Here is a 23,402-nt window from a genome sequence, read left to right as displayed (position 1 = left end):
GCTTTAACAAACTGCTTTGTGAGTCTACTACAGAGGAGAGAGAAAATGTTTTCTCTTTGAATTAATGGTTTGTCAATGATGGTCATTGTTCCGACAGCCATTGTCTCCCTTGAACGCCATGTCACCTTTTCTCCCCAATGATCTGGCCTTGTTTGACTGCCCCATAAGCACATGAAACACTTTGGTGTCCAACCAATAAATACACCATCTTTCAGTCAAAGCAAATAGAGCACAAATACAAATGATAGTAGAGCTTCTGCAAAACAATGTTAAGGTTTTCATATTCTTCTTTAAATTTGACAAGCAATTGGTGAAAATGCAAGGCAATTTCCATTACATAGTAAAATGCATTTCAAACTTTTGATGGAGCTGTCAATAAAAAGCCACCAATCTTGTGGTCAATATTCTGGTATTCCCAATTAGAGTAAAAGTCCATGGATATAATAGCAGTAGACAAGATTTTCATCTTTGCTGAAGTAAGGGAGAAGTGCCTCCTCTCTTTTTCAATAGGCTGTTATTTTAACTTTTGGTTGTAGCCACTTTTTTTGTTTTCAACCAGGATGTTATAAGTTCAATGAACTGCACAAGAAGACTGTGGTTTCACATCAGATCATTATCTTCTTTTAGGGGAGCTGTTTTACTGACAAAATACTTACTTCACATTCATTTCCACTGTTACCAACTGCAGTAAAAACCAAACTTTGCATTTCTTCAACATCTGATAAAAGAAAGCTCAGATAGAGAGGTAAACACTAATACTGGAAATTTTTTGCAATGTGGTACAGGTCTCTACGCAGATTCCAAATCAGGATATTTCCATCTTTGTCTTTTGCAGCAATTGAAACCTCCAAGACAAATGACACACAACCATCACTGTAGTAGTTTTGTAGCTCTTGTCACACCCTCAACCCTCTGAAAACTAATTGTTTCATTGTACTTCTGTACATTTCTGAAGGGAGTCTATAGAGACATTGCATTGTTTACAGTGAGCCCATAACTTACGTTGATCACCAAGCTTTACTCCAAAATGAGAAAGATATGCTCTTTTTACAAAGTCAATGATATTTTTTCTATGCTTTTACATAGTATATTTGTCACAGATGTAGTAAAATACACTTGGAATATTCAAAATGGCTTGTTGTAATGAACTATTTACTTCATTATCTCTCAACGAAAAAAAAAAAATCAATTGTTCACAATAAAATTGAATAATAATGTAGAAGAGTAAAATATGGAGATTGAAAACCCTGCTGCATATGTCAGTAGATATGTTGGTAAAATTGGACGATTCAATGGTATTATCAACTATGGTATCTTTGGCTGAATTGTTGAATGTTAAAGTATTACGACAACTGACTACAATTAACTCTACATTCTAATCATATTTGGGAAAATTTCTGTAGACTGGGGCATCAAAATTTGAGGTGAATCCATTATTTCAAAAACAAGAGCCCATCTGGAAGAACAGATGTCATTTATGGATTCAGCATCCCCTAATTACCATAAATTCATTTGAATATGTTGATAACTGAAATAGAAATTTTTCTTTTTCTTTGAACAGTTTCATTGTTTACAGAAATTCAAGGGAAAATACCTTCATCTGCTTTATATTCAAACTACTAAAAGATTGCAAGAATCAGTAGAGTATTAGACTAAAAATGCTTTTCAATATTAACTTATCATCTGAAATCCCACCAATAAGAATTCATTATTCTACATGATTTTTGTACTCTTTGATTTAAAAGTGAAATGTATAAAATAATCTTATATTAAACAGACACAGGTCAACATATTGAAATGTTATATTTTCAAGTTATTTTTCCTTCTTCGTGATCTTTGTAGAAGGATGTTTTCTTTTTCTCCACATCTTTTCTCCTCAAATGAAATATTTAAAAGTGAGTTACTTCCCCTGAGTTTATATTTCGAGTAACATTTGAAAAGTAATATTTACCTGGGTACAAATTAGGGATATTAAGGTCAGCTAAAATACACAATAACTATTTTAATACTGAATTATTTTGACCAATAATTCAATTTGCTCTCGATCAGCTCAGGCTATTATTAAAGGTGTTCTAGCTGGGATAATCCATCTTTTCTAAGTTCCCTCACTGGTTCGAAGAATATCAGTTTTCTAAAATATCAGTCACAACAGCAAAAAGTATAAAGGACCGACACAGTAATAGCATTACGGTTATTCTGATTACAGTAACATGGATTTAATTTATGTCTATGACAGTATGGTTAAAAAGCTCGCTTTGCAATTATGTGGTTTCAGGTTCAATCTCACTATACAACATCTTGAACAAGTGTCTTCTATAACTTCTATGCCTTATGAGTGCATTTAGTGGATGGAAACTGTATGCATGTCTGTGTTTGTCCCCAAACCCAACAACCATTCTACAACTAGTGATGGCTTATTTATGTTCCTTTAACTTTATGGATCAGCAAAAGAGACTGGTAGAATAAGTACCAGACTAAAAAAAAAGGGGGAAAGAAAAAAGTACTGAGTGAAACAAGTAAAAAGACAAAGATAATTCATCCCAATCGGTAATGGCCTTATCCTTATGATTCATTTTCATAAAAATTATACATTAGCCTAGTCTTGTTCCAATTTTTGCAGTCGCCTGTATTTTCAAAACAGAGTTAAATTCTTATGGAAAGAAAAAACAAGAAAAAATTAGGCAGATAAAAGCAAGAATTCAATGAAGGAAGTTAAAATCATAAAAAAAACGAAGATTTTCTGACCTGGAAGTGGTTTCAGAGATGTATTACAAACACTCTCGACCTTTTTCAGACATTTCATGCCAACATCTCCAGCAACCAAAGTTATTGCAGCACCATAGCTCCCTGAAATAAATAGAGAAATTCTTCAGCTGTGCCACTGTTAGTATATAAAATAACAGAGTGTGACCAGTCAGACATCACTAATTTTTCCATGGATAAGGGTTGAAATTGGATTCAGCATTGTACACTGGTGAATCATTCAACTGTACAGGTCAACGCCTATAAACAATGATAAATGATATCACCTGTAGTACCTACTAAGTACTAGCTAAGTATCTTGGTAATGGACAATATACAGTATCATTATCATCATCATCATCATTCAATGCCCATTTTCCATACTGGCATGGATTGTACAGATCAACTGGAACCAGCAGGTCAAAAGACAGTACCAAGCTCTGCTGTCTGCTTTGGCATGGTTTCTTATGGCTGGATGCCCTTCCTAACACTAGTCATTTTACAGAATGTCCAGGTACAGACTATAGACCTCTTGGATATTTGTCCAATATTCTTTTGATTTGGCCCATCAACACACAAAACTGGGAAAGTGTTAAAGAACATAAAAAGAAGATGAAAAAAATTCAGTTAATTTGATGCAGCAAAGGAAAATCTATGTTAAATTAGTGTCATCATATTCATCAGACTGAAGGAAAAAAATCTCATTAATAGTATGTATGCAATAAAAAGAAGAAAACAGCTCAACGACTAATATCTGATGTTGGCAAGTGCAGGCTACAACTTTAAATATGCTTCAGTCTCATCAGACCTCTTCAGCAACATGAAGTCTTATCCGTACTGGGTAGATAAGTGATAAGAGAATCTCTATTTTGAGGTAGAATAATATAAGTAGACATCAAAAGAATTATAATGAAAAATAAATCACTCTGCTAGAGCATGATAATGAAAGACAATATTGTTGAGTGTGACATGGTAACTACATTGTTCTTTTATTTCTATGTAGTAGGCCAACTTGGTCAACAAATTCTATCACAATGATCTCCCAACAATTTTTAAAATGGCAGATCATATTCAAGTCCTTAAACATTCTTTGAACAGCTTTTCCACAATAAAGATGATGTGACCACAGCTAGAACATGGTCCAATGTTAAATCATAGCAGAAGCAAACATGCTACACATCATATATTTTCAGTAAGTCAATAGGGTACCAGACATCTAGTAGAGGAGTTTGTGGTTCATAAAAGATAGTGTTAGATCATTCAGGAATAGGTTTGTCAAAATTTGGTCATGAGAAAGAGTCGATGACTATGATCTTCATAGATCTCCAAGACAACTGATATCAATGCAGATGAGGCTTGTCTTGAACAGTTCAAAGAAAAACTTAACATGAGAGGGAATTTTAGAGGGAACAAATTGGGAAGAGCAGGTATCACAGGCCTGCAGCATAGACAAAATAGAGGAGACAAGATATTTAGATGGGACTGGGTGAAAAGTGGCATGATACCAGCAAGCATGAGGAACAGAGACCAAACTAGTAATGTTAAAAAGAGCAGCACATCTGTAGGCCAAAGTTTGCAATATGCTGGTCAAGAAAACCATGCCAATCAAAAGGGTACATTTTTTATGGGAATATTTAGAATGTTCATATGTAGCAATAATTTTTTTTTCTGCAAGAGAAACTACACATGATATAGTAGTACTTTATCCACTGAAATATTTATCTCCCATTCCTTTAATACGATAGAGACTAACTTGTGCATCGTCCCCAAAACTACTAAGCAGTTGACTTTAAGGGAGGCAATTTTGAGTTGGGCAGTTAAAGAACAAAAAATCTATCGATTCTGTTTTATTTCCTTCACATTGAAAAGTTAAACATCTTTTATGAGATCTACAGCTTGCATCTAATTACTACTACAATGTCATGACTCTAGCAAAGACATTGAACCTTCAGTAGCTCAGATAACAGCTCAGATAAGCTTATAATTGACAAGAGTTTTGCAGTATCAAAGGTAAAATCTCAAAATCATAACAAATTCAGTCTTAACTACTGAGATGTTTCAGAGGAAATTCTGCTGAAAATTCTCAACATTATCATTATTCTGATATCTTAATGATCAACTGTACAAGAGACATCACACATTAATTGATGTTTCTAGATAAAGACAAAATACATTTGGGGATATCAAACTTCATCTCTCACATTTTGTAACACCTTAGAAAGAAAAATAATGAAAAACCCAACTGGAAATGTGTGTCTTTGAATGATGAACAAGCCTGTCTTTGAGTAACAAAAAAGCCTTGACCAAGAAGGTGAAACAAGCATATTATGAGTGACGGAACAAGAGCAGGTAGAAGTAAAGAAACAAGCTCTGGCATGTAGGGTATGAAAATACATTAAAAATAAATGCCATGACAATAATTCATCTCAGCATTTTAAATATTGAATTGTTTATCAAATTCCACTACAGTAAACTTTTGCAACTGTAACAGTGCCAAATTAATTTTCAGTAAGAACTAATACAGACAAAAAGTCAGCATCAGAACCAGACTCCATCACTTGACAAACAGACAGATCATAAGCTGACAAAATACCAGTTTTTCTTCAATGGGTTTCTTTTTAAATCTACAATAGAAATGTTCAGCTTTTGGGCCTCCAATCTACCTTCTTAGGAATAAATAAGGATAAATATCGCTATTCACAGGAATGATCCCCGTGATATAGAATGGTACTTTTAGCACATCTTCCTTGCCACTTTTTGGAGTATAACATCATTTTATATGCTGTGACAACAAAACATTTGCATTACTTTATGACATACTAAGGTTATTAATAAAGTGTCCCTTTTAAAATAAGAGACAAAAGCAGTCTATACAATGCCAGAAGCAATGTATGTGTGTGGAATTTTGGTGTACATAAATATGACTTACCATATCGACCAGCACGCCCAATACGATGAAGATACACTCTGGGATTTTTTGGCAAGTCTAAGTTTATCACAAGATTTACATTCTCAGCATCAATTCCACGTGAAGTCTGTAAAGAGATCAACAGGAAATATATATAAAAACATACAATATACATATATAAAAAATGTGACAACATAAAGTGTGTGTATATTGTCAAGTAGAATATTTTTGACCAGTTATGAGAGCAAACTGAAAAGTTCATAGGCTGACTAGAAAGGAATGATGTTAAGAATGTAAAAATCTTGCATTCATTAATTTCAACTCTTCTTAATAACTGCACCGTTTCTTTACAGGTCAGCTGACATCTCACTGTTCAAAGGAGACTTCAGAAGTAACTAGTAGCAATTTCTCTTCAAAATAGATAAAATTTGGCATCATGGTGTTATCAAGGACCTGCAGAAAAAAGTTTTAGCCCCCAAGGACATCTATGCTTTATTATACACCAGCTTTATGACCTGTGCAAAAGTGGGCAGCTGAATTTAGGAGGGGAAAGGGGTCTCGAAAACGACCCAAAGTCTGGACGTCCTGCAACCACTGAGGAACACATTGTGTTGTCCACATGGTGATGGGTGACAGGCAATTGAGTTTAAATCAAATAGCCAATGTTATTAGCATATCCCTTAAGAGAGTTGAGAATATTCTGCATAATGAACTTGGTATGACAAAGGTTTCTGCTCAGTGGGTGTCACATCTAATACCAGATCAAAAGTGCACCAGGTTGATCACATCACAGCAGAACCTGACATTGTTTAAAGCAGATCTAACTGGTTTATTTGAAAATTTCATAAGTCAGGATGAGTGTTGGTTTCATCACTTTGAGCGAAAGACAAAAAGACAATCCATGCATTGGAAACATGCCCTCTCCACCTGCTCCAAAGAAGGTCATGGTCATTTCGTCTACAGGGAAGTTGATGGCCTCAGCTTTTAGAGATGCAGAAGGCATTGTGTTTCTAAACACTCCACCAATCCATATTTCTAGATTAGTCCCTTTTTTAATCAACTCTGAATGAATGAAAGACAAAGTTGATCATAGCAAGATTTGAACTTGGTGTAGAGTCGGAATAACTACCACAAGGCATTCTATCTTCTACTCTAACAACTCTGCCAATCCACTGCCTAAAATTCAACAGAAATATTCTAAAGCTTTTACAGCCATTTCTACAACTCACTACTTCATAAATAATAATAACCCTTTCTTATTTTGGCACAAAGTCAGTAATTTTGAGAGGGTGGGGAAGTCAATTATATTGACCCCAGGGCTTAACTGGTACTTATTTTATTAACCCCAAAATGATGAAAGTTGACATTGGTGGAATTTGAACTCAGAACGTAAAGCCAGGTGAAATGCTGCTAAGAATTTTGTCCAGTATGCTAACAATTCTACCAACTTGCTGCCTTATAAATATAATAAAGTGAAAAGAGACATTCTCTTTATTTAGGAAGAGAATGAGCACAGACGTTAAAGTGTCGGGTAAACTACTTCACAGTATTTGTTGCAGCACTGCATTCTTATATTTTGGGATTGATAAGTTATCAGTGAAGGACGGCAGACTGCCAGAATTATTAGACACTTGGATAAGAAGCAATGCAGTATGTTCTGGATGTCTATGTTCTTAGTTCAAATTCTTAGATAACAATGGCTAAAGCTAATCACCAAACCAAAGAGATATTCCTTCCAACATACATTTGGCCAGCATGGACAGGTAGGCTTGCAATGATATACTGAGACTTAATCCAGCAGAACTTTGTAAAAGTCAAACTAAAATGGAATTGTCTTTTTAAGAGGAGAGCATGAAAAGAGTGATATGAAATTAATCCTTACCAAATCAGTTGAGACTAAAACACGGCACTGGAATGATTTCAAACTAGCCATTGCTTCATTACGTTCTTTCTGATCTAAAGAACCAGCAATACAGCAAGTTGGCCAACCTTGTTCTTCCAGTTGAACTGCCAAACTCTGAGCGCTGCAGAATTAAAAAGAAAAACGTATAAACAAGTCATTTTAGTAGAATAATGCAATTATAAATGGCATAAAACTAATGTTAATAGCATATGTCCCAGCTAGAAGTACCTGTTTTATTTTACTTGGTATAAAATCTCTCAGATTGAGAAAGAAAAGTAATGTTATGATATCGTAAAGCATGTTGTAAAGGAAATTAGCAAATGGTTCCAAGTGAAAATTTAGTTGTTTTACAAAATAATCATTAACATTGTGTAAAGAATGATATAGTTGTTTGTTGATATTTGAATTAAATAAACAATATTAAAATTTTCTTTCACTTGATAGCCAACAACACTAAATGGAATATTCTAGAGCCAAACTTTCCTACCCACATTGGCCAACCAAAGCTGAGATTCTTTTCCCACAATGGCCAACTAGAGTCAAGATTTTATGCCCATTACCAGAACTAATCTTCTTCAATTACAATAACCAAACACAATCAAGATTTGTAGCCAACATTGATTGACCAAAACCAGCATTTGTTGACCATACCAGCTGACTAGAGCCAAGATTCTTCACCTATACAGGTCAACCAGACTCAAGATTTCTTGCCCACATTGGCCAAGATTTCTAGCTTGTGTTAATGTCTTAGAATAAAGATTTTACTTTTGAAGATCAATTAAGCTTAATCCAAAGAATAACCATTATCTCAGTAGTTGATTTTTGTAGAAAAATTTCAAGAGGAAAACAAAATTCTTTGAATATTATAAAACATGGAAACTTACCCAGATTGAAGGTTTGAGAATACAAGACACTGGTTAAACACTACTGAAGAGAGAATCTTAATAGCTGCTTTTGCACTATACTCAGCAACTTTTTGCACAAGTGGGTGGTAGGGGATCTTCAAATAATATTGTTTGATACCTAAAAACAAAAACAATTTATGTCCAAGATGTATAATATTAATAAGGCTGTGCAAAAGAGTAAGAATAAATAAATCATAATAGTTTATACGAGTTTTATTTAACCAGTGAGCAGAAAGGCAAACAAATCGCAAATCCCTTTAGTTAGATAGCCCTGCTTGAGCTGTAGAAAAGGCATAGGTAGAAACTCCGTAAGATGTACCTGGTGTAAGCTTTGGACACAAGAGGTGCAGCAATATCAGAAGAAGGTTAACAGGGAAGATAGACTTTGTGTAAGGAAGGTGCTCAGGTACAATAAACACAAAAAACGTACAGAAAATAGATTCCATCACATGCCAGCTTCTGTTACTTAGGTGACCAAGTCAGTAGCAGGGATGGATGCTCTGAGAGCATAGCTGCTAGAACAAGAATAGGCAGGGCAAAGTTCATAGAGCTTCTATCTCTGTTGGTAATAAAGGGTTTCTTGGTCAGAGTGAAAGGCAGACTGTATGACGACTGTGTGCAAAAAGCCATGCTACATGGCAGTGAAACATAGGTTGTGACTGCTGAGGTTATGCACAGGCTTGTAAGAAATGAAGCTAGTATGCTCTGCTTGATGTGTAATATCAGTGTGCATGTGCGACAGAGTGTAAGCATCCTGGGAGAAAAGTTGAACATAAGAAGCATCAGATGTGGTGTGCAAAAGATACAACTGCATTGGTATGGTCATGTGATGGTTATGGATGAGGACAGCTGTGTGAAGAAGTGTTGCACTCTAATGGTAGAGGGAACCTGTGGAAGAAGTAAACCTAGGAAGATATGGGATGAGGTGGTGAAGCACGATCTTTGATTGTTGGGCCTCACAGAGACAAGTGACCGAGACTTTTGGACATATGCCTTGTTTGAGAAAACCTGTCAAGCCAAGTGAGATTGTAGTTGTGGCTGGTGCCAGTGTCATTTAACTGGTCCTTTAAAAGCACCCTTCAATCGTTAAGCAACATGCTTGTGAAGACGTGTCAAACTAAGTGAAATCATAGCTGTGGATGATGCAAGTGCCATCTGAGTGGCACCCATGCCAGTGGCACATAAAACACACAGTTCATGTGTTGGGCCTCATGGAGACAGTGACACCAAGCTGAGGGAGATTGTAGTCATGGCCAATGTCAGTGTCATGGAACTGGCCCGTTAAAAGCACCCTTCAATCGTTGGGCAATATGCTGTGCATGTGATGACCTGTTGAACTGCGTGAGATTCTAGTTGTGACTGATGCCAGTGCCATCTGACTAGCACCTGTGCTGGTGGCACATAAAAAGCATCATTCAAGCATTGGGCCTCATGGAGGCAGTGACAGGTGACCAAGACCTTTGATGATATACCGTGCTTGTGTTGATCTGTCAAGCCAAGTGAGACCATAGTTGTGGCCAATGCTGGTGTCAGGTCAATGGCAGCCATGCCGGTGGCATGTAAAAGGCACCTACTACACTCTCAGAGTGATTGGCATTAGGAAGGGCATCGAGCCATAGAAACCTTGTCAAAGATTGGAATCTGGTGCAGCCCCCCAGCTTATCAGTTTTTAGTCAAACTGTCCAACCCATGCTAGCATGGAAAGTGGACGTTAAATGATGATAATCTTGGCAGGGCAAAGTTAACTGAAGCAAACAGAAAAGCAAAAATGTTCCAGTACATTTGGTTTACTACAAGTTATTTTGACCAGTATAGTATGGGGGTGGGTGCTGAGTATTGCCAATTATACTGACCCTCAATACTTGGTTGAACTTTATTTCCAGAGTGATGAAAAGCAAAATTGACCATGGCAAGATTTGAACTCAGAATGTAAAGGACTATAATAGTACTAGCAGAATTGCCCAGTGTTGCTCGGGGCTGAATTGCTTGAAAGTACTGTTAATGATTGCACTGAATTATGATGATTATTCAGGCAAATATTGATATAAGTTTACGGCGAATGAATGTATTTGTCGGTGATCCTCTGTTGATTTGACTTTCGGCTGACCTAGCTGAGGTCGTAGGTGAAAGGGATAGTTTCAATGAGTTTTTGACAGGATAAAGAAAAATGTTGTTGTGGTGGTATGAGGTTGATAGTGTTATGTTGTCTGTACGGAAATAAAATTGAATTGTTGGTGTGTGTTTGCAAATGTGTTCGAATGAGAAAGTGAATTGTCTTTGGCGCCTTTTTTATTAATAACAAACACACGTGTGTGTGTATGTGTGTTTGAGTGTTTGTATGTAGTTGTTTGAAAAGTTTGTGTTTGTCATATATGTATATGTTTGCGTGTATGTGTGTGTGTGAGGAGTAAATTGTTATGTATTTATTTTTTTCTGTTTCCTAGCAGAATGTGTGATGTTGAATGTATTTTTAAGAGTGGTAGAAAGAGGATATGAGAGTGGTATACACTTGCAAAGAGAAAGTAGCAGAAAGTGTGGTAATAGAAGGAGTAAACCAGTTGAAATGAGAGAGGCAAATTGTAAAATATTGAGTTTTATCGAATTTTTGCTTAATTGGGGGACAAATTGAAAAAAATTTATATGCCATGACCCAATCAAATCTACTTCGAAAAATCATAGCTAAATTCCAATTGAAGAAATTCTATATTGTACAATCGTATAGCAAACAAACAGTTACAGACAGAGACAATCTGCCTTTTATAGATTATGATACAATAGTTTGTCAGAAGCTTTAATGATTCTGCCAACCCAACACCCTATTTTCAACAATAATACTACCATGCTGAAATTATTATGAAATAGTTATGTATGATGGAAATTCCCATCAAGTGGTAGATATATTTATAATGACTTTAATTTAGAAAAGGTTGCACAGCTTTGACACACAGCATGTAAATCAGAACAAAAGTCCATTCACAAAACAACTAGAAAAATTAAATCTTTGACAGAGCATTATCAGATCAATAAATGACTTTGAAGCTATAAATAATAGGGAGAAAACTGAGGCACAGGTAGAATATTGTATTCTGCTCACACGCACAAAAAATATCAGTAGATTTGAACTCATGGTTCATGAACATATAGTCCAAAACCTTATCCACCAGGCCATAACACTTCTACATTGTGTATACAAACGTATATCAACATTGATATTCCATTAGCTATTGTTTCAGAAAAGTGGTATTGATGTTGATAGGTCTTGTTTACATTATGACCAAGTCAAAATTGTGTTTTCAAAGAGTGGAATATATGGGCATTACTGTTTGAGTTCTGGGACTCATCGGGCCAGTTACCCAGTTTCCATGACATATAAGTTACTGAGATCACAACAGCCCTTCTGAAGTGGTTGCCTGCCCATTGCAAAGTTACTCATTTATAGCTATGTAGACTGGAGCAATGAGAAATAAAGTGTTTTGCCTCAGAACAAAATGCACTGCCCCGATCAGGAATTGAAACCATGATCTTGTGATTGAGAGCACAACATCTCAGCCATTAGGCCATTTGCCTTCCGTGGAATATATAAATCCTGAAAAATGAGTGAGGGTTGACAACCAAAGGTACATTCCCCTGTTAAAATCCTCCTCCAAATCAATTCTTGTCCAAGCCATGTTAGCAGAGGAAGATGGACATTAAAAGAATGAACAAACAAGCTATGACACAATAAATGATCCTCTGTGTAGTCACTTACACTTTTAGAAATAGCAGGTCAAGTACCAACTCTTCCTGTGGCTCATGTGATCTTAGATATTCTGAGTATAGACAGGATAGTTGGTCACGGTTGGAATGCTTTTGATTATAATTCTGCTCAATCAGGGTTCAGATGAAAGTAAAAGAACAAGCTCTAGACCAAACTGAAAAGCCAGTCTTCATAATGATAAAAAAAATAATTGCACAAAAACAAAAAATAAAGCATATAAAATATTCAATAAATATTAGAAATTTTTAAGACCAGATAAACTTTGGACCATTTACCTAACAAAGCCAAGTGTGATGTATTGAGTCTGATATAGGTAGGGTTCCGCATGTAATGCATCAAGTGTTTGGCAAGGTACTCCGGATAAGTTGCAGACAGAGCAAGCATCTGTTTATTTTCAGGCAAAACTGAATATATCCAACTAAAAACAAAACAAAAAAAAATGAAAACCAGAGAAAATTATCAAGAAATAAATAAAATGCAGATGAGGTTATCAAAAATATTTGAAAACATGTTATTTCATATTTATTTGCTAACACCAAATTTAGTATGTATATATGTAGGCATAAAGAACACTGCTGCATCTACTGACCACCAAATCCCATAATTGTAAAGGACTATCTTGAATTCTCTTAAATCTTCTCTGTGATTTTCATGTATGAAATCTTAATATTCATCTATCTACTGTGAATTATTTCCCAGCTTTCTATATTATTATATTTATAAATACATTTGTATAATTTATTTATAAATGCTTTGAAGCCATTAACAACCACCTGTCTACCTTTTATTTTATTTTTGACCTCATGAATATAAAAGTGTAACAGTTAAAGAAAACTTGTAGACTTTATCCATCATCTGGTTTCACATCATTTACTTGGTTCTTAGATGCTTTCCACATAGTTTACTGCTTCTTACTTCACTCATGATGTTTTGGTCAACCCTGGGCTATGGTAGAAGATGGTTGCCCAAGGTGCTATGGGTAGAACTGAATCTGAAATCATGTGGTTGGGAAGAGAACTTCTTAACCAAACAACCACACCTGTGCTTATATTCTTATTAACAGAACTGGAAAAAATTATTTAGATCGTTGTAAGAATTACAAAAAAAGGCTGAGTATTAATGAGTTTAAAGTAGAGGTTGTTGAAATGTTTTGTGGAAGATCATTTTTTTTTTTTCATTTCTGATGAATTTTAATGATTGGAAGAGAGAAAAAGAAAGATGCTGGTTACAACTGCAAATGCTTTGTGTGTCCATTTATATTTAGCCAAAATTTAGTCACAACTAAGAACAAAACAAGCAAAATAACATGTAATAAAAAAAAACCTGAGCTCACTTAATGTCTGCTTGGAACTGTTCATCTAATAACTGGTCAGCTTCATCAAGGACAAACAAACGAATACTTTTGGTTCTCAGGTAGCCTTTTTCAATCAAGAACTTAATTCTTCCTACAACATAGTTAAAGTATAATGATCTTAATATCACAGAAAAATTAGAATTAATTAAAAGATAAAGTAAACTGAAAGAAAGCAAAAATCTCCTGCTCCTATTCACCTATTTCCATCTCCACCATTTTGTCTACCACAAGCCTTAAACATTTCATTATCAATTTTTAGCCATACACTTAATTATAAACCCCTCAGTTCATCCAGCATAAGGAACAGAGAACAGGATCATCTGAGAATACTAGCTGAGATATATTATCTTATTCAGCAAGTAGAGAATATCTATAACAGACTGAAATGAAGAAGCAGCCCTTTTAAATATTGCTCAGAAATGAAAAATATTTTAATTTTATATTTTATCAATTTAAACAAATTTAGAAATAAAATCAATATCTAAGAAACGAAATCTACCAACCAGGAGTTCCAACTGCTATATGGCAGATCTTCAGATTATTCTTATCATCAGTTACAGACAAGCCACCAATGAAAGTGGCACACTTGAGGCCAGTTACACAGCTACCAATACTGGTTATCACCTGCCATATTTGGAATGCAATCTCACGAGTTGGAGCCAAGACAAGGACCTGTAGATTTGAAGAAAATTATTTAAAAAACCTTGTATATGAGGAATTTTGTTTTGGTTTTAGTATTAACATTGTCAACATTATCAAAGTCGTTATCATCATCATCATCATCATCATTTAGCGTCCGTGATGATGATGATGATGATGTTTGCAAGTATTATTTTGAATACTGACATTAGTTGGATTAATTGTTCTGCAGTAGACTATACCACTATTATTAATGAGCTTGTATTAATATAAGATATCAATTATACAACATCAGCTGTCTCTAACATTCAACCGTAAGTACCTTACATCATTGCTTTACATTTACTTCTGATACCGGTATGAGTTGAATGAGTTGTCATAAACCTAGTCAGTTATTATTCAATTACTTCCCCTCTTAGACAAGTTGAGGATGTCTTGCATATATCGCAAATCCTCGAGTATAATACGCAGGGGATTTTTAGGGGGCTGTACCTCTGAAAAACCTAAACCTTGTGTATAATACAAACCCCTTCTCTAACTTGAGTCGTGCATAATTAAGCCAGCAGCAATTAGTCGAACAAACACTTCTGCGGATGCGTAATGCAATAATGGTGATGTTCTTAACTGTTATATGGGAATGTAAATATGTTTGCAAATTGATTTTGATACATGTTATTCTGTGTTCTGAATACTTTTATTTTAATAAATGTTGCTTACTGCAAGTTATGGATGATTCTTTTATGACTTCATTGCTTTCAGGCTTAGCTTAAGGTATTTTCGCGCCCGACATCACAAAATGCGTCTGAATAAACATAGCCGGACAACAAATAGAGACTCGGACATTGCTTAGAAACTATTTTTCATTTTTAACCTCATATATAGTACGCACTAGGGATTTTGACCTTTAAATTTGGGGGAAAAAATGCGGATTATACTCGAGGATTTATGGTACTTTTTATTTTTGACAGGATTTCTATAACTGAATGTCATTTCAAACACAAATCACTTTACAGGATGTAGTTATTGTGGTACCTGAACAAGAGAGGTGCTGTGTTCTGGGACGACAAAAAAAAAAGGGGATCCTCCTGATACTTGTTAGCATTTTACATATTTGTATAATTGCATGTCATCATCATTTTATGTCTGTTTTTTTAATGCTGGTATGGGTTGGGTGAGTGATGACAGACCAGTCATTTCTTATTTGGAACTGCTGTTCCCAAAGACTGAGGTTCGTGTATGTCATCAAGTATATGCCCTCCCTATTGACAACCACTTACAACAAAGTGTACTCAGTGCATTTTTTCATGCAATCAACATTAGAAAGGTTAAATAGTTTCCAGTGAGACAAGACTAAAGAGACTTCACAACCCTATCCATTCTCTGCTCATTTGCCAACCACTTCAGAGAGTTTTGGGTGAAGTTTTCATGGCACTCATACAAGAGAAGTATTTCACATCACTGGAGAATGTTTTTCTATTGCTTAACACTAAACTATAAAAAATAGAATGGAATGTGTTCATTAGTAAAACTAACTGACCTTGTTACATATTTTAGTTAGTAGATGCTAGTGAAATAATACGTATATATTATACTAGCTATGTGGAGTCCACTTCTAAACTATAGGAAAGGTGAACTGCTGTTCTGCTGGTAGCAGGTCTCCTGGAACGTTTGTCCCTATCAACATTTTTCAGCCATCTTGGAAACGTCTGAACCACTCGGACACTTGTGCATGGCTCACACACTCCTCTCCATACGCTTTCTGCAACTTTGCGTAGGTCTCTGAGCAGGTATCGCCATGACAACTTTCTCTGTCATGGTCAATGCAATGATCACATGCTATGCACCTTCCTTCCAAGCACTATTGTAAACAGCAGAAGTGGGTTAGAACATTAAAACTTAGTGCGCATGCACTGCAGAGTTCAATGTCAATCTGTGCCAGGCGGCTTCGCTCCGCGTGCTTTAGCTTCATTATTATGGTGACAGTCCGGATACTTATTGACCAGACTTCATATATATATATATATATATATATATATATATATATATTTTATATATATATATATATATATATATATATATATCAAAAGCCCTACATTCGCTAACTCACAGCAGATGACCAATTCTTTCACACCTAACTTTTACTTTGCTCACCAGATAACAAGGATACAAATTCTTCATTTGAAGTTTATGATGCCAAGAGAATTCAAACTGCTTTAAATATACAAAACTAATACTTTGAGTAATTTCTCTCTGCAAATTTATCAACAAAATATGCTAATTTTCATGCTAATTCATACAAAACTTTATAACTATTTCGTAATTCATTATCACTAAGCAAGCATGGTGAAGTATGCTTTATCAGTTTAATACTTAAACTTACCTGGAGTTGCCTCCCTTAAAGATGAATAACTGAAAATTCACATTTTATATATAAATAACCTTATTGAGAGAACTTCACAATATTTATTAAAATTTTCAATTATGTCTTCAATTCAAAGTTTACAAGTGTTTCATTGAGTTAAATATAATTTCAATAAAATTGAAGTTAATAATTTCTTGTAATAAACATTAACTACTCTGCTTGCGAAGACCTGTTGAGACAAGTGAAATTGAAATCGATCAAAAATCAATGGAAATTGTAGTTGTGATACCAGTGCCAGTGGCATGCAAAAGAACCATCCGAACGTGGCCATTGCCAGCACCGCCTCGACTGGCCTCCATGCCGGTGGCACGTAAAAAGCACCAACCGATCGTGGCCGTTGCCAGCTTTGCCTGGCACGTAAAAAGCACCCACTACACTCACGGAGTGGTTGGCGTTAGGAAGGGTATCCAGCTGTAGAAACACTGCCAGATCAGACTGGAGCCTGGTGCAGCCTCCTGGCTTCCCAGACCCCAGTTGAACCATCCAACCCATGCTAGCATGGAAAGGGGGTGCTAAATGATGATGATGATGATAATAATAAGATGTTTAACCCTTTAACATTTAAACTGGCCCAAAATATTCTACCTGTTTTACAAGCAAACTCACAAGATCCACCCCTACCCAACAATGTCAGACTAAAAACAAACAATCACTGAAATCTCAAAGCTACAACATAAAGCAATGTGAATAAATAAACACTGGATTTGACAAAGTAATCTGAAAGCTAAAGGGTTAATGCAGCAGCATCACAATAATAATTTAATGGCTTCCGTGCCGGTGGCACATAAAATACACCAATCCGACCGTGGCCGTTGCCAGCCTCGCCTGGCACCTGTGCAAGTGGCACGTAAATAACACCCACTACACTCACGGAGTGGTTGGCGTTAGGAAGGGCATCCAGCTGTAGAAACATTGCCAGATAAGACTGGAGCCTGGTGCAGCCTTCTGGCTTCCCAGATCCCCGGTCGAACCGTCCAACCCATGCTAGCATGGAGAACGGACGTTAAACGATTATGATGATGATGATGTTATTGGCATAGGCAGGATTCCCAACTACATGGTTTCAGGTTCAATCCCACTATGCAGCACTTAGTTTTCTTAGATAACCTTGCACTTCATGGAAGCCTTGTAAGTGAAATTTAACTGAAGTAAATTGTTTGGAAGCTGTCAGAAGGCCCATTTCTGTCTTGGGCTGGCAAACTTAGTCCACTGCAGCTTAACACCCTCACTTGGCTCTTCACCCTTTCGTTACTGTATTTATTATGAGATGCTCTGTGTTTCTTTCAATTACTTTAAATATAACAAAGAATTTAGTAAAATAATTTAATTATCATTCAGCTAGTGTTAGGAATATAATTGTGACTAAGGTATGGGGGGAAGATTTTAATTCAAAACTTATAAAAACAAGACATTTGTACTCAGAGCCGGTTTCAGCCAGGTTGGTAATGTAAGGGTTAAGTGACATTAGCAGAGTCCACTTGGTTGCAAAGATTTAAGCTAGGCTTCAGGTTTGCAGGCAACTTTGTATCAGCATTCACATGTAGAAGCTCTCAAATGAGCCATAGGCATTGACCTTCCTCCTCTAGCTTGTTGTGGAAAAAAAGTTTGTGTAAAATGAGTAAAGAAGCATTATAAGTAAGCATTCAAATAACTGATATTGAAACAAACCCAAACCACAAGGAAAAAGAAATTATAGAAATTTCTCAAATATTGAAGAAATAGATATTAAAATACATTTGGTTTGTTTCATAACAAACTAGGTCTAGGATATCTGTAAAAAATAGATATCTTCTTATGTCTTTGTACTAAGTTAGTTAAGCTAAAGTGATTTCTGGTTGTCTTATATCAAATTTAAACACAGCAGCAATTTCTACCATAAAGTTTACATTTAATCTACAATGACAACAAAAATGTTAATGGAGTGAGGAATTTACAATCAGCGTAATTTGAAATAGGGCAGGTAATTTTTAATTTTTACCTGGATAGCTGGGCTGTTGATCTGTAGTGCTTCTAAAGCAACCACAGTGAAAACACACGTCTTGCCAGTTCCAGCTTTGGCTTGGACAATTAAATCTAAAAAAAAGAAAAAGAATTAAAGATCAAAGTTGAAATTGAAATATTTAAATACAGGAAATAATAGAAATTTGCATAAAAATCTATCAGAACATAGCATTGCTGTTTTGCCTCAAGTCAACCTTACTGGTCTAGGTTTACGCACAAAGCTATTCCAGTCATTACAACCACAACTTTTTAGGGATATGTACATTATAAAATTTTCTATCTTTAAGATAGTAGGATATGATTTGAGGGAGACTTGGCTGCTATTTCTAGCTTGTCAAGCAACTATGAGAAAGATTCCTTCGTTAGCTTATATAAATATAGTGTACTCTTTTTACAGTTCAATGTAAGTATAAAATAGCAATATGTTCCAAAATATAAGTTAACTCGCCGATTAAATGAAAAGAAGCATTATTTATCGATAATAAGATTAAAAAGTCGGATACCACTTGGGAGTATGGGTGAAAATATTTCCACGGAAGTACCTAATAAACATCGATCCTTTTTTCGTAAAAGTAACTGGTTTAAATGTTTCTTTAATTCAGGGAGCAGTTAAGTTCTGATTATGCTTTAAAGAACAAAAGTATTCAACAATGAAAGTAAAACGAAAGGAAATGCCAATGTACCATAATGCCATCGTTTCTTCCTCTAAAAAGCCCACAGACTTTTATCTATTTTTTTTAAATAGGTGTATGAGTGATAAATGTGGTCCTTTGACTTAGCTCAGAGGGCACCAATTCCAAACAAAAAATTACTAAAACCATGAGGATCCGTTCATCGGAGGTCAGCGTGTGGACGTGAAATGATGAAAGTAGGGTGAATCGATGATGAGCGATAAACTAAGTTTCATAGGATTTAGTTTGAGACTTGATAACTTTGCATTCAAATTTTGCCTTCGTCAAGCTGGTCTTTTTGTTTATGGTGACTGGAAGACAGGCGTGTAACACGCAGCTTCCTTTAGGAAATCTTTTGTGCTGCTTTATAATAGGAAAAAGAAATATTTGACAAGTATTCTGTGAAAAATAGTTAATAACGAAATGAATTGGTAGCTTACCTAAACCACATCTTCCCAGTGGAATGGACTTGAGCTGGATGGGCGAGGGTTTGACGAACCCCGAATTCTGAAGCCCTTTCAGGACATCGTCCGACAATAACAACCCTTCAAATGTGACATCTTCGGTTATGGCTATGTCAGAGGTACGAAATACTGCAGAATTTCCCACATTATGAGCCACTTTGCGAGGCAGCATTGCTTTACATGAATGAAGGAAATCAGAATGAAAGTGCGCAGAAAGACGAATCTCTTTGGATTGAAAGAAATCGCGACTGAAATCTTTTCGAGGACAAGGTGCTCGTTAAGGGGAGAGCACTACGTTTGCCGGCTGAGATGGAGAGCTAAGCTTTGTTTGAGTTTCGTATCTAATTCCTAACTTCTTGTTTGCTTTGTTTTTCCGTTGCTGTATTTTGGGTGTTTTCAAAGTAAATACTCTCTTTTAATTCATTGTTCCGTCCTTGGTCATCTCAAGTTCGGCACATCTGTGATTAAAGACATTATCGTTTTAGCTATTCCTCTTTTTAACTGTTATATGTGTGTGTGTGTGTGTGTGTGTATAACATATATGTATGTATGTATGTATGTATGTATGTATTTATGTATGTATGTATGTATGTATGTATATATATATATATATATATATTATATATATATATATATTATATATATATATATATATATATATATATATATATATATGGAGTGTATGTGGACGTTTTCAAACGTGAACTTGACCTCTGGGTCTCCGAAATCCCGGAAGAGACAATATCTAAGCAAGAAACTCAAGCGAGGGCAGTAGCATCGAACTCCATCCTTCACCAAAAGCCGCTCCGACAAAGGTGGAAAGTGGAAAGATGATTACAATGGCGGTGCTCCAGCATGGCCACAGTCTTTGGACTGAAACATATAAAAGAATAAAAGAATATATATAGTGAGAATTTAGAAAAAAGAAAAACAAAAGACGAAGACGGGTGTGTAAACAACAATCAGATGTATTACTTTAACGCTCGGGAAGTGAGAAAGTCTTTTACGTTTCGAGCCTATGCTCTTCGGTAGAAAGGAACACAGAAATAAACAAGGAGAGAAAATAGAAAAACGTTTAGTGGTTAGCGATCTATCATATACATCACACACAAGTGAGTGGACAAACGAAAGAAAGAGGCTCTCAACACATTTGGTTGGAGTGACATATATTATTTAAAACAGTTTGATTTGCCCCTAATTGGTTAACTCAAACGAGCTAGGTTGCTGTAAGAAACCAACGAAATAGGGCCGAATCAAACTGCTTTGAATAATAATAATAATAATAATAATAATAATAATATAATAATAATAATGATAATAATAATAATAATAATAATAATAATAATAATAATAATAATAATAAATTTTTAAAACAAACATAAATTTGGTTTTTTGGGGTTTTTTTTAGACATTCACTAGTACAACACTAAATACAAAACTAAGTATATGGCACACTATGCATAACAACAACACGAACTTCCAGCCTGTCTCTCGAGGTCTCTGGGTGAGACTTGGAGCCAACTTGTACAAATATAAAGAAAAAGTCAAACATAGAATAATAATAATAATAATAATAATAATAATAATAATAATAATAACAACAACAACAATAATAACATGTGTGTGTGCGTGTGTGTACATTGCCTGATGTACATTTCCTGTTTTAAGATGGTAGGATTTGATTTGAGAGAACTTGACTGCTATCTCAAGCAAGCCAATCGACCGCCTGAGAGGCTCCTTCACTGATTTCTGTCTCTTTTAATATATGTATATGTGGTTACTAAGGCGGCGCTACGGGCAGAATGCTTAGCGGCATTTCGTCCGTTTTTACGTTCGAATTATCCAAAGGAATAAATATCCAATACCCACTGTTCTAAAATATTCTAAAATACTTGAATGGAACAAGCTTCTTTATGAAACTAGATATTTTCGCGTCAGCAAGCATTTGCTTTGTAGCGAGACTTGGATTTGAAAGCGCTTTAGCTCAGTAACGAGTAATAGGCTACAGCATATCCGGTGACTTACCTTGAATTCTGACCGAGTATATTTCAGCTTTGTTCCATCGTATGATTTAGAATGGAAATTCCCATGAGTTACTCGCCAATATATGGCCATACATTGCAGTTCGTGCCACGTTCTCAAGGGTTGGGGAACGAGTTAGGCGCAGCAGAAGCAGAGAAGCAGAGGTTGAGAAGTCCCAGAGAAGACAGGCAAACATGATTTTTGGCTGGTTGCTCGACCTCGGGTTAAAAAGAATCACTTCGTCTACTATTCTTGATCTTCACCTCTTGCCCCACACGTAGATGTTGCTATCTAATGCTGAGCCAACATACATATATAAATAAATCGTTACTGGTAATTAGAGATACAGGTAAGTAACTACTGTAACCATTGTAATGCTTATGTATAAATAAATGGTTTTATTGAAAGCTCCAAATGGACGTGTTTTAATGTGGGTAACAACACGCAACCTAAACCAGCCTAACCAATCATTTATCCATTGCCCATCTAATCATTTTTAAAACTTCTAGTAGATTAGATCGGGATAAGCGTTTGGTTCTAAGAATTTCCTCAGCAATTGAAGAATTGTAGGAAATCATTAGCAGCCGTTTTAAGACTAAACTTAACATAAGTAATACTTCAGATGATATTCTAATTAATGGCAAGTCTGAAGGAAACTAACACATGACACTAAATCGGGGTTTAACGTGTAATGGCCGTGCAACATCACGTAGCCGATACAATGAAAAGGTATTGAATAGCACACATAAATGTCAAAGGGTAAAAGATACACAACCGCGTGAGAATGATTAAGAGAACATTTATTGAAGGATAACATGTGCGTCTGTGTGCGCGTCATGTATACAGAATAATAGACAGGCTGTCATGAGGACAAAATGTGTGTGTGCGTGTAGGCATTGATGTGTGCGCGTGTTAAGAACATGTAGGGATCTAGCTTGACCTTGCCTAAGAATTGAAACCAAAGCCACCCGCTTGTTGCTTGTCAAAACGAGCGGGAGATCCCCTTCACACCAGATGATTGATGAGGAAATACTCGACCCCCTAGGACCTGTGCTGATCAAAGAAAGGTCAGTTTTTTCTTTAAGGTTTGACCTACATTACTGACCATAGTCTATATAACAGGAAAAAAATCCTATCTCTTCCTCTTATGTGTCAGTTATGACCAAGGCGCAGCACTCGCTCTTTTACGTCAGTCATGATCAACAGCGGCACTTTCCTCGGCCGCAAGAAAGATGATGTCACCTTTATCCTCTCTTCTTTTCTAGTCAACACCGTGCATCCCTTACTTTTTCACTCTCTACTGACAGACAACCTTTTTCTACACTATCAACAACTAATCAGCGAGCCTTGTCACTATCACTAGAATTGCTACTGTCTCTCTAACTATCATTCGGGCAAACGAATAAATATTATTTACAAACATATAAGGATGGCGATGAAGATGATGACAGTGAAAGAGTCTGTAACCATCGAAGTGAAAAGTTCATAGACGCAAGAAAAATAATGCCAGTTCGTAGTCAATAGTACACGGGAGTTGAAATACTGTATCAAGAAGTCGTAGCCATGATGTTGAGCCGATTACAGGTACATGTCATATGTGAAGTCGTGGCTGTG

The 23,402-nt window shown here is 35.8% G+C and overlaps 1 protein-coding gene and 1 long non-coding RNA gene across 5 annotated transcripts in view; one reads left to right on the top strand and one right to left on the bottom strand.

Annotated features, from left to right (window-relative positions):
- Positions 1 to 20,041, bottom strand: part of LOC115212042 (probable ATP-dependent RNA helicase DDX20) — a 25,297-nt gene extending 5,256 nt beyond the window's left edge. For 2 of the 4 annotated variants that reach the window (XM_029780845.2, XM_036503023.1), the window contains exons 1-9: positions 19,743 to 20,041; positions 18,609 to 18,703; positions 14,073 to 14,241; positions 13,549 to 13,660; positions 12,491 to 12,633; positions 8,438 to 8,576; positions 7,533 to 7,674; positions 5,672 to 5,777; positions 2,746 to 2,847 (exon numbers count right to left, since the gene is read on the bottom strand). In XM_029780845.2, the coding sequence (XP_029636705.1) occupies positions 2,746 to 2,847; positions 5,672 to 5,777; positions 7,533 to 7,674; positions 8,438 to 8,576; positions 12,491 to 12,633; positions 13,549 to 13,660; positions 14,073 to 14,241; positions 18,609 to 18,703; positions 19,743 to 19,938 (1,204 nt within the window). In that variant the 5' untranslated portion in view covers positions 19,939 to 20,041. The other 2 variants (XM_036503024.1, XM_036503025.1) reach the window with 2 other exon arrangements.
- LOC118763422 lies at positions 9,023 to 23,402 on the top strand. The gene is made up of 3 exons (XR_004999181.1): positions 9,023 to 9,033; positions 10,988 to 10,995; positions 23,271 to 23,402. It is a non-coding gene; the product is annotated as an uncharacterized LOC118763422 (long non-coding RNA).

The sequence above is a fragment of the Octopus sinensis genome, linkage group LG5 (genome assembly GCF_006345805.1).
Source record: "Octopus sinensis linkage group LG5, ASM634580v1, whole genome shotgun sequence".
NCBI lineage: Eukaryota > Metazoa > Mollusca > Cephalopoda > Octopoda > Octopodidae > Octopus > Octopus sinensis.
This window is presented reverse-complemented; position numbering and strand designations above follow the sequence as displayed.